Source organism: Hetaerina americana, unplaced genomic scaffold, assembly GCF_022747635.1.
Source record: "Hetaerina americana unplaced genomic scaffold, ioHetAmer1.1.p SCAF_1, whole genome shotgun sequence".
Lineage (NCBI taxonomy): Eukaryota > Metazoa > Arthropoda > Insecta > Odonata > Calopterygidae > Hetaerina > Hetaerina americana.
Genome location: NW_027286069.1, coordinates 46426197 through 46438657, shown reverse-complemented (window position 1 = coordinate 46438657; position 12461 = coordinate 46426197). Strand labels below are relative to the sequence as shown.

The 12461-nt window shown below is 34.3% G+C and overlaps 1 protein-coding gene across 1 annotated transcript; it reads left to right on the top strand.

The window, feature by feature from the left end:
• The first annotated feature begins 87 nt into the window (after nucleotides 1-87).
• Nucleotides 88-9395, top strand: l(2)34Fd (lethal (2) 34Fd). Its single transcript, XM_071582509.1, has 14 exons — nucleotides 88-200; nucleotides 287-332; nucleotides 622-836; nucleotides 930-1066; nucleotides 1147-1359; nucleotides 1796-2066; nucleotides 2357-2476; nucleotides 2557-2701; nucleotides 3603-3763; nucleotides 5345-5526; nucleotides 6376-6469; nucleotides 6552-6841; nucleotides 7563-7662; nucleotides 8954-9395. Exons 1-14 carry the CDS (start codon nucleotides 135-137, stop codon nucleotides 9083-9085), a joined length of 2172 nt encoding a protein of 723 aa, XP_071438610.1. The 5' UTR covers nucleotides 88-134; the 3' UTR covers nucleotides 9086-9395.
• Nucleotides 9396-12461: the final 3066 nt, after the last annotated feature.

Here is a 12461-nt window from a genome sequence, read left to right as displayed (position 1 = left end):
ACCACTTATTTGAAAAAACCACTTTAAAACAAAAGAGTTAAACTAAATGGTCGAACAAAAGAGGGACCAATTTCGCAACATCGCACGTGTGTCAGAGGAATGTTTTCAAAAATTTCTAGATAACGAAGAGAAACATGCAGGTTTCAGACCCTAATAATGTGAAAATATACAATTTGAGTGCAGGAAAGTCCTTACCCGAGGTGATAATTTGGGTTCACAGTGGTCTTTTTCAACTACTAATGATTTAATACTTTGTTAATGTAATTCTATGGTATACTTTTTTCAGTGGCTCTCAGACAGAAAGAAGCGAGCATTGCTTAAAAAAGATGTTGGTAAGTAATTCATTGTCTTCTTTAATTATTAGTTTATTTTGCAAAATTGCAGGTAGAATGAATTGTATATTACGGTGTGCCCCCCCGATAATTTCAAATGTTACTTGTTAAATAATATTTTGATTCGGCTAAACTGTTCATATTAGTTAGGATTTTCATAATAATGTTATAATTAATGTGTGTTTTAAAATATTTTGATTGTAATACAAAACTGGTTAACCCCAAAATTAGTTTATCTCCCCTCGAATAACAAAAGTTTCGCTCATAAAATGTGATTGTCCAAACTCAGATGTGCGGCGGAGAATTGAGCTCATCCAGGACTTCGAAATGCCGGGAGTCAGCACATCCATTAAAGTGTCGAAAGATGGAGAGTATATTTTGGCTACAGGAATATACAAACCAAGAGTAAGATGCTACGATGTGAACAATCTTTCCATGAAGTTTGAAAGGTGCTTCGATTCAGAAGTTGTCACGTTTGAGATCTTATCGGAAGACTATAGTAAGGTGAGCTTAATTTATGGATTGATAGTGTGGTTATTTGCATACATACAATAATCATTTTCTTTTTCTTATAAAACTATTCTTTTTAATGTCCAGTTGGTTTTCCTTCATTGCGATCGCTATGTTGAGTTTCATGCCGCTCACGGCAGGTATTGCCGCCTAAGAATTCCAAAATTTGGTAGAGATATGGCATATCATGACACAACCTGCGATCTCTACCTCGTTGGGGCAAGGTAACATCATTTTCAAATAGAGATTCTGCTACATATTTTCAGTGCACAACTTAGTAACTACTTAAGCTTCCGCTTTTCAGTCATGAAGCATACAGGCTGAACCTAGAAAGGGGCCAATTTTTAGCACCATTGCAGACAGAAGCTAGTGAAATAAATGTTGTGAAGACGAATGATTATCATCATTTGATTCTTCTTGGTACAACAGAAGGAAAGGTTGAAGCATGGGATCCAAGGTCACGAAGTAGAGTAGGGATACTTGATGTTGCCCTTCCATGTATTGCCAGTGGAACAGAGTAAGTGTAGTGTGTGCGAAAATTGCGTTTTAATTACTATAATGCCAGTATTTATCATATGACCAAAGCCTACATTCCCTATTTGCTCGAATTTGATAAGCCTGTGCCAGCATCTGTGCTTTTGATGTTCCAAAAACCTGAATGACATCTGGATGTTCCTTAAAATAAACCATGTTTTGGATTCATTGGTAAAATCTTAAAAACCAGTACTCTCAGTCATTATTATTATTTCATTGATATCTCCCCTCTACTTTGAAGGTAAATGATTTTTACTCTTTGAAATTGTTACATTTTAATGGGCATGTGGCGGATGATTTCATCAAAAGTTACTGTTTGGCCGCAGTTTCTTAGACTCCACTCTCTAATTGGTATTATTTTCTTTCACATTAGCATTGATGATTTTTATGAATTTAAAACAAGTTTTCCTTGTTTCCAGGAGAACACCACTTTTTGGACCAATTTTACCTTCTGTGACTTGCATGGCTTTTGATGGCCCTCTTACTCTGGGAGTTGGCTCTGCATCTGGCCAGGTCCTCCTCTATGATCTAAGGTCATCCAAACCTCGATTGGTTAAAGATCACATGTATGGTATACCCATACGATCTATAGCTTTTCATCATGGCGGTCCTGCAGGGGAATTTGACTCATCTGGAAGTATGGTTCTGTCAATGGATGCAAATATTCTCAAAATATGGAATTCTGACACGGTAAACAAAAAATTGGGTAGATTCACCACTGAGACCCCTCTCTAAAGAACAGTTGTGTCATCAGGTCTTAAGCTTTAAAAGAACGTCACAAATCACCCAATATCTAATGGTGTACACCTCTTTTCTTAATGGTTTAATACACTTGGCCGTAGACTGTAACAGTTATTGCTTAATTAGCCAATGGAGGAGGCACAACATTGCTCTAGAATGTGAAGATAATTTATCCTTAGTAATGCTAGATTTTTATTCAAATAACATCTATGTTTAATTTGTTATATCATATTTTCCAGGGAAAACTTTTTACTTCAATTGAATCAGATGTGGAGTATAATTCCTTACAGCATGTACCAAATACTGGAATGGTATTCATTGCCAATGAACAGCCTAAAATTCTCACGTATTACATTCCAGTAAGTCATCTGCTCTTTCATTAAATTAATTCTATATGCCTTCATAGTTTTTAAATACTTTTCTTTTGCCATTTTGACAGAGTTTAGGACCTGCCCCAAAGTGGTGCTGCTTTTTGGATAATTTGACGGAAGAAATGGAAGAAAATGTGTCAGACGTTGTGTATGATGATTATAAGTTTGTTACCCACAAGGAATTAGAGGAGCTTAACTTGTCTCATCTTCTGGGTTAGTATTCCTATTTTTTCACATTTTTCCATATCTGGTTAATATTTTCTAATTCTTATATCTCTATGAAATGGTTACAAGCTACACAAGTTTGTCTAAGGTGCTCATCCAGGTATTGTGAAAGCTCTTAAAAGCTACTGTTTTAAAATGGGCAGAGATTGAGTGGGTACTTAAAATGAATGTATCTTCTTGAAGGGTAAGGGAAACTATTTAAATTCTTAATTTTCTTCAAGAAGTTTGAAGTTACAGCAAAATGAGATATGTATTTTCACATCAGAAAATAATGGAGTGCACCTAGTACCAGAATAAATTATAGGGAGCTATCTCCCCAGTTTCCACCTACTCCTACATGTGTGTATACACACACATGTAGGAGTAGATGGAACACACATATGTATACACACACATACAGATTTAAATCTGTATGTTGATTGGATAGGTGAGCATAAAGCTCACCTCTCAATAAGCCCAACAGTATGTAAAATTTACACATCAGGGAAGAGAGAGAGTTCCTTTTCCTGTGCCACCTATGGTTTCCCAGAAAAATCACACCATTTGGTTGAAGCTGAGGGTACCTGAGAGTCAAACCCAGGCCCTTCAGTCAGTAATCCAAAGCTATCCCCTGGAATACCACATTGCCTTTGAAAACATGATGGAAGGGTATATCGCACAAGGAAGACCAAGAGAGATGTGTATTGGAAAAATAAAGAAGGGCAAAAAACAGAAACACAATCAGGGGGTGTGGGAAATAGCTCTGAATAGAGAAAAATTGAGGCAACAAACCAATGTTGAGATTAAAATATTGATGATGATGAATCTTGAAAGTTCTAATGAGGACTTTACTTATCGCCTCCCTTTGGATCCGTAATACTTCCTCCTAATCAATGGTGAATTATTCTAGGTACTAATCTTCTAAGAGCATATATGCATGGCTTCTTCATGGATGTTAGACTTTATCGAAAAGCATTATCAATAGCTGACCCATTTGCCTTTGAGAGATACAAGAAACAGAAGATAAAGGAGAAAATTGACCTTGAGAGGAAAAATAGAGTCCAGTTGAAGGTAAGATTTTAGTTACACCTATATTGAATAATAACTTTCTTTTAGCCAGTTTCGCGAAGGAAATTCTTATATTGTAATAGTCTGCTGAGCATGATTTGTTTTTATCAAACCTAACACATGTATTGTATTAATTAATTTTGATAAAATAAGATTAACCTGTGTCATTGCAAATCAATACCTATGTCCATATCCATTAGTTTTGGTTTACATTTGTATTGATGCTCATTTCATATAAAATGGACTATATTTTCAGAGAATCGCAAAAGCTAATTATAATTACTGTCCTTTTACTTCTGTTTTATGCTGCATTGTCATTTCTTTAATTATCAAGGTGTGGATTGAATTAAAATTTGATGGAATAAGAGTCCTTTTTTCCAACCAATCTCATTCAAATGTTATTTTCTATTACAAATTTAAAAAATCAATTCCTTGATCTGAATTCTGTTTTTATTCTAAATTTTCATTTCTTTAAAAATTAAATTTTATTCACTTTACATTTATGTACATGCAATGCCTCACAAGCTGCCACGAGGGTATTTAGCTGGGGGGGGGGGACAACATTTATTAACCCCTCAGCAGTACATTACTGTGCTCCATGACCAGTTTTAAATAATAGAAAAATTAAAATTACTAAAATGTATCAATTTATTAGACTGATTATTTCAGTATGACCACAAAAGCTGTCTTTTGCATTATTTCTTTCTTTGTTAATACTGTTGTGAACAATATCTAGAAGAAAGCATTCACTGAGGAGTACATGTATGTATATTCATATTTAACTAACTTAAAATTTATCTTAATTCCGTCTCACTTTCTATTCCCGAGTTGATCAGTCACGGTCTGCGAACATGCTGGGGTTTGTAAAGCAGGATTTCTTTCCTATTAATCAGGTATTAGATGGCTCTATGTATCAATGAGGAATTTAAAGTTCAACCTGGACTGTTTTTGAATTCATTGTGTTAATGGCTTCCAACTATAAAATGGTGCAATACTTTCACTGCTGGCTTCTACTCTGCAGTTTTGCACTTTCAGCGATGCCATTGAGTGCAGCGCACATGTGAATTTTTTGCTGCATACTTAAAGAATTGCTGTTCGACTCTCGTACTGTAGCATATACTTATGTTGGGTGCTAAACTGTATTTAATGTAATGATAGTTGTTTCTTTGTGTATATCTAATATGCAAGTATTTACTGTGCATTTAGTTTTATTTGATATTTGTTAAACAAAAAATACTATTCTGATAACTTCTAGGTTTTTAGGCAAATTATCCACAGTTTGTAATGCCTTCAATCCACAACTGGATACCTTTTTGAGATTGATAAACTATTTCAATTTCTTATGTTTTCCAACATTTCTAAATCTGCTAATGGGTTGATTGATTACCCATGTGGTTAAGTGAAAAATTGGGTTTTGAGATATGAATTATGGACAAGAATAAATTATATTAACCAGTTAAAGTACCACTGTATATTAGTTCTAGCATGTTATTTATTTAAATTTATATACATGATCCATGAAGGAAATGTGTATTGGTATGACTATGAATAATCAGGTGCATTTCCATTGTGAATTTATCTCAGAAACTTCCACAAGTAAACAAGGAATTGGCATTGAAACTAATGGATGAAGAAAACAAGAGGAAATTAAAATTAGAAGAAGGAAAAAAGGTTAAACCTGGAAGTAACCTTCTACAAGATAATCGCTTCAAAGCCCTGTTTGAAAATCCAGACTTTGAAGTTGATAAAAATGCTGATGAATACAGGTAATAAATGCTTTTATTTTGAAAAAGGAGTTAAATTATGCTCCTTGCTGTAGATGCCCCATATTATCACCTATATATCAATAATTTGAACTGAATTTGGTGATCAGCTCTGAATATATTTTCCAATGTTATTATTTTGATGCCATTTTTGTTTAATCCCACTTGGCAATTTTTAAATGTAATGCATTACTACTAAAAGCTACTTTGATCCCATAAACTGCCTCATGCTGTAGGATGTACTCCCATCCCTATTGAATGCCATCAAACATTCATTTCATTTAGGTACCTAAATTAGATATATATTACTCTTCTTCATAAAAGATTGTGGAATGAAAAATAGAACTAAAACTATTCATTCAAAACTTGAGGTAGTAAAATTAATAAAAAAACAAATGAAATCAACTGGGTAAAATTTTTAAATAAATTATAATTCCGTACGGTTATTACACAAGACCATAAAATTTTACATATGGATAACTTAGGTTGTTATCTTGTGAAGAACAAGCTTGTATGTGAACAGTTGCCATGATTTCTGAATATGATTTTACACTCTTATATTTTGATGTTATTATTTACTAAATTTGGGCTGCAATTACTTATTTATTTGTAACTTATCATCATTATTCAAAAGTCATGTTCGGGCCTTGCTCCATTAGTAGAGGCAATGTATTTCAAGAGTAAATTCCTACCATTAGTCAAAAATGTCACTACTTTTTGTTTAGAATAAGTTTTGTAGGACATATTTATTTATGCATTTCTCTTAGTAATATATTTTTTGTGCATCATAGATATTTTGCTTACTATTTCTTGATATTTTTCAAAGTAACAATCTAATTTATAAATATATAGGTTGCTAAATCCAGTTGTTTCAAAGTTGGACCGGCAAAGGAAAAAACAACTTGAAAAGCAAATTGAGCAACAGGCCAAATTTGATGAAGTTGAGGTTAGTACAAAAGATGGCATTCTATTATTTCCAATGAAACATCATTTTGGCATAATTATGAGATATTTCAATTTCAATCAAGGATGAAGATGAAGGGAAAGCAAGTTCAGATGAGGACAATTACATTCTCAACAATGAAAGCTCTTCAGAAGATGACCAAGAATGGACCCAGGAAGTTAAAAAGCAGCACCGTTTAATTCAGCTGGAAAAACGACGGGGTTGGAAGGAAGAGAATGATGAAGATAGTGAGGAAAATGATGACATCAAACCAGAAACTTCAAGGCCAAAATTTTATGCCATTCGTCCTGGCGAAGAATTTGATGGGCTTCCTTCTGTCAGAAGTTCTGTCAAGAAAAGAACTAAGATGGCCAAGTTAGTAAAACTAGTTAATTTCCTACTGAGATTCATTTGTACTAAACTTTATTTTGCCACTCCTTTGGTTCCATAAATCAGCATTTACGATCAGTTGCTGCGAGTGCAAATAACCTAAAACCACACTTTGTGTCATCATTTTACTCACATCCGACTAATAAACTTTCAATAATTAATATAATTGTTAGTGCCTTTATGATGAGAAAGTTTACTTCCTCAGTTGAAACTTGGTTAGTTGATCCTGAAATTATTAATCCATTTTATAGGCTGTGTTTAAGAGTATCAAAATAAAAGTAACTCTCAAGGAGAGTGTTAAATCTATTGCACTCAAGTAATACATTGTAAATTAATATATTCGCCAGAGTAAATGCACATCAATGTGTAAAATATTCTGAATGGCATTGAATTTGAAATTATAACATTGAAAGTTCTTTTAATCTGATTTTATCTTTGTGTTAATCATGATTGTTGCAGACCATTGCATTTTGAATCTTGGCTAGGATATTTACCTTACTTCATTGAAACAGGAAGAGTTAATTCCATGAATTTCTTTTTCACTCTCAAGAGTGAAAGCCTGAATTCTTTAAACAGAAATTTTGGGCATGTGTAAACAGTCAAGCCATGCCAATGATTGTGCTGTAGGCCATAAACATGGATTTCATGGCACTGGAAGGATCCAGTGCCATTGTGTGTTTTTAATTTGCTTGATTATTTTTTTAAGAATCAGTCTTGGGGAACGAGTGAAGAAAGATGAAGATTCAGGACGAGTGAAGTTGCTGGGATCAGTTGGTAGCCGAGAAATGACGTTTACCTTAGGCAAGGTAGGTTCATTGAGGTTAAATTGATTCTAACAATTTTCAGGTTTGCAAAGTACTCAAAATACCATAGAACCATGTAGCGTGCACTCCCTTTAACATGAGTTCAAGTCCCTTCTCAGAAGTCCCCAGGTAAAGTGAGTCAATCCTCCCTCTGCCTCTGAGGCCCTTAAGCATAGCATACATTTGGAGGTGAAAGTGTATTCTTTACTTGCTTGCCTTCCAATACCATCAAGCCCTAGCCCCCTTTCACACCCTTTTACCAAAATGCCATACTGCTTCATACATGCACTTTTTCTGCTACTTGGAAAAGTTTTGAATTTGTATTGCAATAATTTGCACTTAGTTCATTCTTGTTCCTAAAATCAAAAAGTTCAAAATTTAACAGGCTTTTATGGAAAGTGAAAAATTAAAAGTAATCAAAAGATGCTGAAGAAATAGGAAATAACTCTGCAGGACAATGTGCCAGAATGTTGCAAAATAAGTTGAAGGAAAGACATGTTTGCATATCTCAGCATGAATAAGGACATATTGGCCTTTGGGATAAACTCATAATCATTAAAAACTGGCTATCATAGTATATTAAGGGACAGGCAACTGTTTGGTTATGCTGTATGTAATAGCGGAAATGACTATGACTTGACACGTGCCTGTCTTCAAAAATGATTTTAATATTCTTTGATCATGTCTGATGTTTCTATGTTTGTTTCCAAGGGTGTTAAAATAAATCCTTTGACTTTCATAACTTTGTTTTATAACTTGTCAATTTTTGGATATCTTAATTTTTTACTGCCTTTTGATGCTTCAAAACAAGGTGTGCCATGGCACAGTGATATTCGATGGCGAGTGTTCAGCCATATCAACTAAAAAATACCTGGATACGTAGGATAGAAAAATTATTTATCATTCCATTTGAATGTTGGCTGCCAAGTTTATGAATAAACTGTTTGATTTGGTAAACTTTTTGGTAATTTTGTAGATTAACTAATGGAAGGGTTTTAAGTATTGCTGTAATTATAATAATATTGTTTGCCGAGACAGTGTTGCCCAGTTATAAATAATTAAAATTTCCTAATTAATTTCATAAAATAATGTTTTTTAAACTGATTTTAAAATTCTCTCAAATGAAATTTTGCAGGAAGTCCACATTTTGTTAATCATTAATGTTTATTTTAAAAGGAAATGTAGATCTTAGGTATTCAATTTTGTATACTATCCATTTTGGTCTCTTTCTGGGTAATGCACCTATTATACCTTGTTTTGACTATGAATTGAGGTCACCCTTCTTTCATTGTAGGAGAAGAAGAAGAGGAAAAACAGAGAAGCTTTGAAAGCACACCAAGAAGAACGGCGGAAGATAAGACGCAGTGCAGGATCTGTACTAGCAAAGTTGAAACCCAAATTTTGGATGGGAAGAAGAGTTCTCTAATGTGGTTTTGTTATGGAAAAAATCTTCATAATATCATCAGAAATTATGAAAACTTTCCAGTGTGTCAAACTATGGACAAAATTTTGAAGTCATTTCCTCATATAAACATTTGTTTTATTTAAGAGGGGGATCATCATACATTTGATGCATCCAAGTACAAATGCCTTGTTCGTGAAATTTGTAAATATGTTTTGTACATACTTTTACTTAATAACACTTAATTTAATTTGAATATTTTTTTAAATCTAATGGCCTACCTGTGTTAACAGGTTGCCTGCTGAGGTGAATACCAGTGTTCCCTAGGTCCACTAATACAGATTTGACCCAAGCATGTTGGTCATGGTGTCCAATAAACATTTCCTTTTTTATTTGTGGCAGTTGCTATGGTGAGACTGCAGCTGCTTTTAGATATTTCTCCTTTGTTCCTGTGGCCTCAGGGTGGGCATATCAAGCAAATCGTATTTCATAAATGTATCATCTTAATCCAATGATACATTGTTAATAGTATTTAAAAATTCTAAGAGAGATCTAAGGGGAAAACTGAGAGATTCATCCAAAATATAACATTTAAATAAAGTGCAAAACATTAGGTCAGCACACTCAAGGAGCCGGTTATTCTCACAGAAGAGAAGTGTAAGCCTATGGTAAACCTAGATGGATAGGAGTTACACTAGGAACAAAGTAGATATAATTTACCCTTTACTTTTACAAAACATTGATCCTAATGAATTTTCACAGCTAAGGTTACTGTCGTGGTAACAGTCTACCATGGGTAGAACCAAGGGGGCGGGGATCCTACCCTGAAGAATGCTTTCAGCTTTAATAAAATTAAAAATAAATGTTACTAATGTGCCCATAACTGTTGGTAAATAAATAGTACCTTAAATGCAAAATCGTCTAAATTTATAGATAATCAGGAGACAAATTTGTGCTCCAACAGCCTAATCTCAAATCAAAACAAGGATTCTTTTCTAGGTCTCCATCTCACCACATTTCTTGTCATGAGAATCCATAGTAAACTGTGGACGACATAATTATAGCATTACCAGGAAACCCAGCATTTTTTTATTCCTCCATTCATTGCAGAATTCTCTGTGTTTTAGCTTTGATAATTATCATGTTGTTCCTCATAACACCTGATAAATAGCCAGTAAACCGCTAGCATTTTGTGCAGTTTTCAGTCACTTAGATTGTGTGAGAAAAATCTGATATAGACATTGCCATATTCATGAGTTTCAGAACGCCCTGAGGAACATTTGTTGCATAAAAACTGAATATCATTTATTTCAATGACTGCAGCACCAGTTTAAGAGAGGGATTTACAATGGACATTATAAGATGTGTAGCAAGCTCCCTACAACACATCATGTCAATTGAGTGAAATCCTCTCGGGTCTTCCACTGGGTTATTGTCTCGGGTCTTCACTGCCGTCCATTTTTTAATGACCGACTCAGTCCTCTCCTCAGGGCTAGAAGTCCTGAAGATGATGACTGAGTTAGTTTTGTAAACAGTGGCAGTAATAGCAACACTTAAACTAGAGGATGACCCGGGAGGATTTCACTCAGCAGATACCCTGGTAGAGCTACAGATCTTTCAACATCAGGTTATTGTTTGGGTGTGGGTACCCATGATTAGAGTCATAGCTTGCACCTGTGGAAATATTTTTGAGATTTCATTTTTAATTTGATTTGTCACATCAAGTTGTTTTTAATTTGCCACACCACACACAAGTCCCCATGAAACCTGGTGATAATAAAAATCTATGCATGATTTTAGTTTGAAAAGGGCCCCAGAAGTGCCTTTCAAAGATTAATAGCACCACACATATTTTTGAGGTTATGAATTGTACTTACTAAAACACTTCCAACTTAAAATCCCAGAACCTTCCTTTATCAGCTAAAAAGTCAATATTCCATTGTATAGAAACCAAATATATTCCTAACTGTAACCCATGCAATCACATCTACATGAATACCCTGCGAGCCACCAAAAAGATGTGTGGAAGGGGGTGCAGCACAAGGAGGAAAGGGTAAGGGATGAGGGTGTTAGGATTTTTCAAATGGATGGGGAAAGGTGGGGGAAACTGCAAAAAAAATAAATATACTCGTATAACCATGCGCAGTTCCTACCTTGTAGGTTAATACTTATTATGTCGAGCTGACTCCTGGGGGATTTTGATTACAAGCATTCTGGTCTCTCATTGTTCTTGGAGAAAATGACCATTTAAACCTGTCAGTCTATCTCTGTAATCTTATATTCGTGATCCCTCTGCCCGTAATACGTTGGGGTTCGTATTATGTTCTTGATCATTGGAAAAGGACCCATTTTTAATGTTTTAAATAAGTTTAATCTATATTTTAAACACCGCTATGTAAGGGAATGCCAGCCTAAATTTTCTAGCTAAGTAGTTACGCTTATGCATTGGTCATAAAAATGTTTGACAAATCTAGCCCCCTCCGCTGAACTCGATCTAATTCCGAAATCAAATTTAGCTCAAGTATCCCTTATACTGGCAGCATACTCAATGTGGGGCCTGACTAGGGCAAGAAAACATCGTTCCTCCACTTTTTTGTCGCATTTACCTAGCACTCTTTTTACAAATCCCAATTTTTTATTAGCACAACCGCATATTTCTTGTATGTGCTTATCCCTGGACAGATCATGAGTAATTGTTACACCCAAGTATTTAAAGGAATCTATACTCGCGATTTGTGTGTTTCGCTTACTAAATGGGAGGGAATTACTCTTTTTCCAAAAATGTATTACTATGCATTTTTTCAAATTTAATTCCGATTGCCATGTATCGCACCAAGTCTGAATTGCATCTTTAGGTCGTTAGCTAATGCGACTCTTGTCTTCGCGACTTCGAATGTCCCTATAAATCACCGCATCCTTAGCAAAATCACACGTTTTCATATTGTAAACACTCACGTTACTACAATACCTAATTTTCTCCAAGTATTTAAAATTACTATTAGTATGAGCTCTTTAAAATCCTGTATTTACTATCTTCAAAATGGAGGATTATTATCTAAGGAAGTCATCAGTTGCATGGTTCAGGTTCTGGATAAAGCAATTCAAATGACACTTAATTGCCCCTCAAATATTCCGCAAGCCCTTGGAAATATTTATAGTTGTTTTTTCATAATTATATTCTGCAATTGGTGATCAACCTGTTGAAACCCTAACCATCATTTTGGAAAATATTATAAATTAGCATATATATAGACTTTATATGTAGAATTCTATATATGTAAAATTATATATATAAAGACTATATATATAGAATTAGCATATATATAGACTATATATATAGCATAAATATAAACTTTTAAGCATACATATTTGCAAAAACAACATTTATCACTTTTTATAT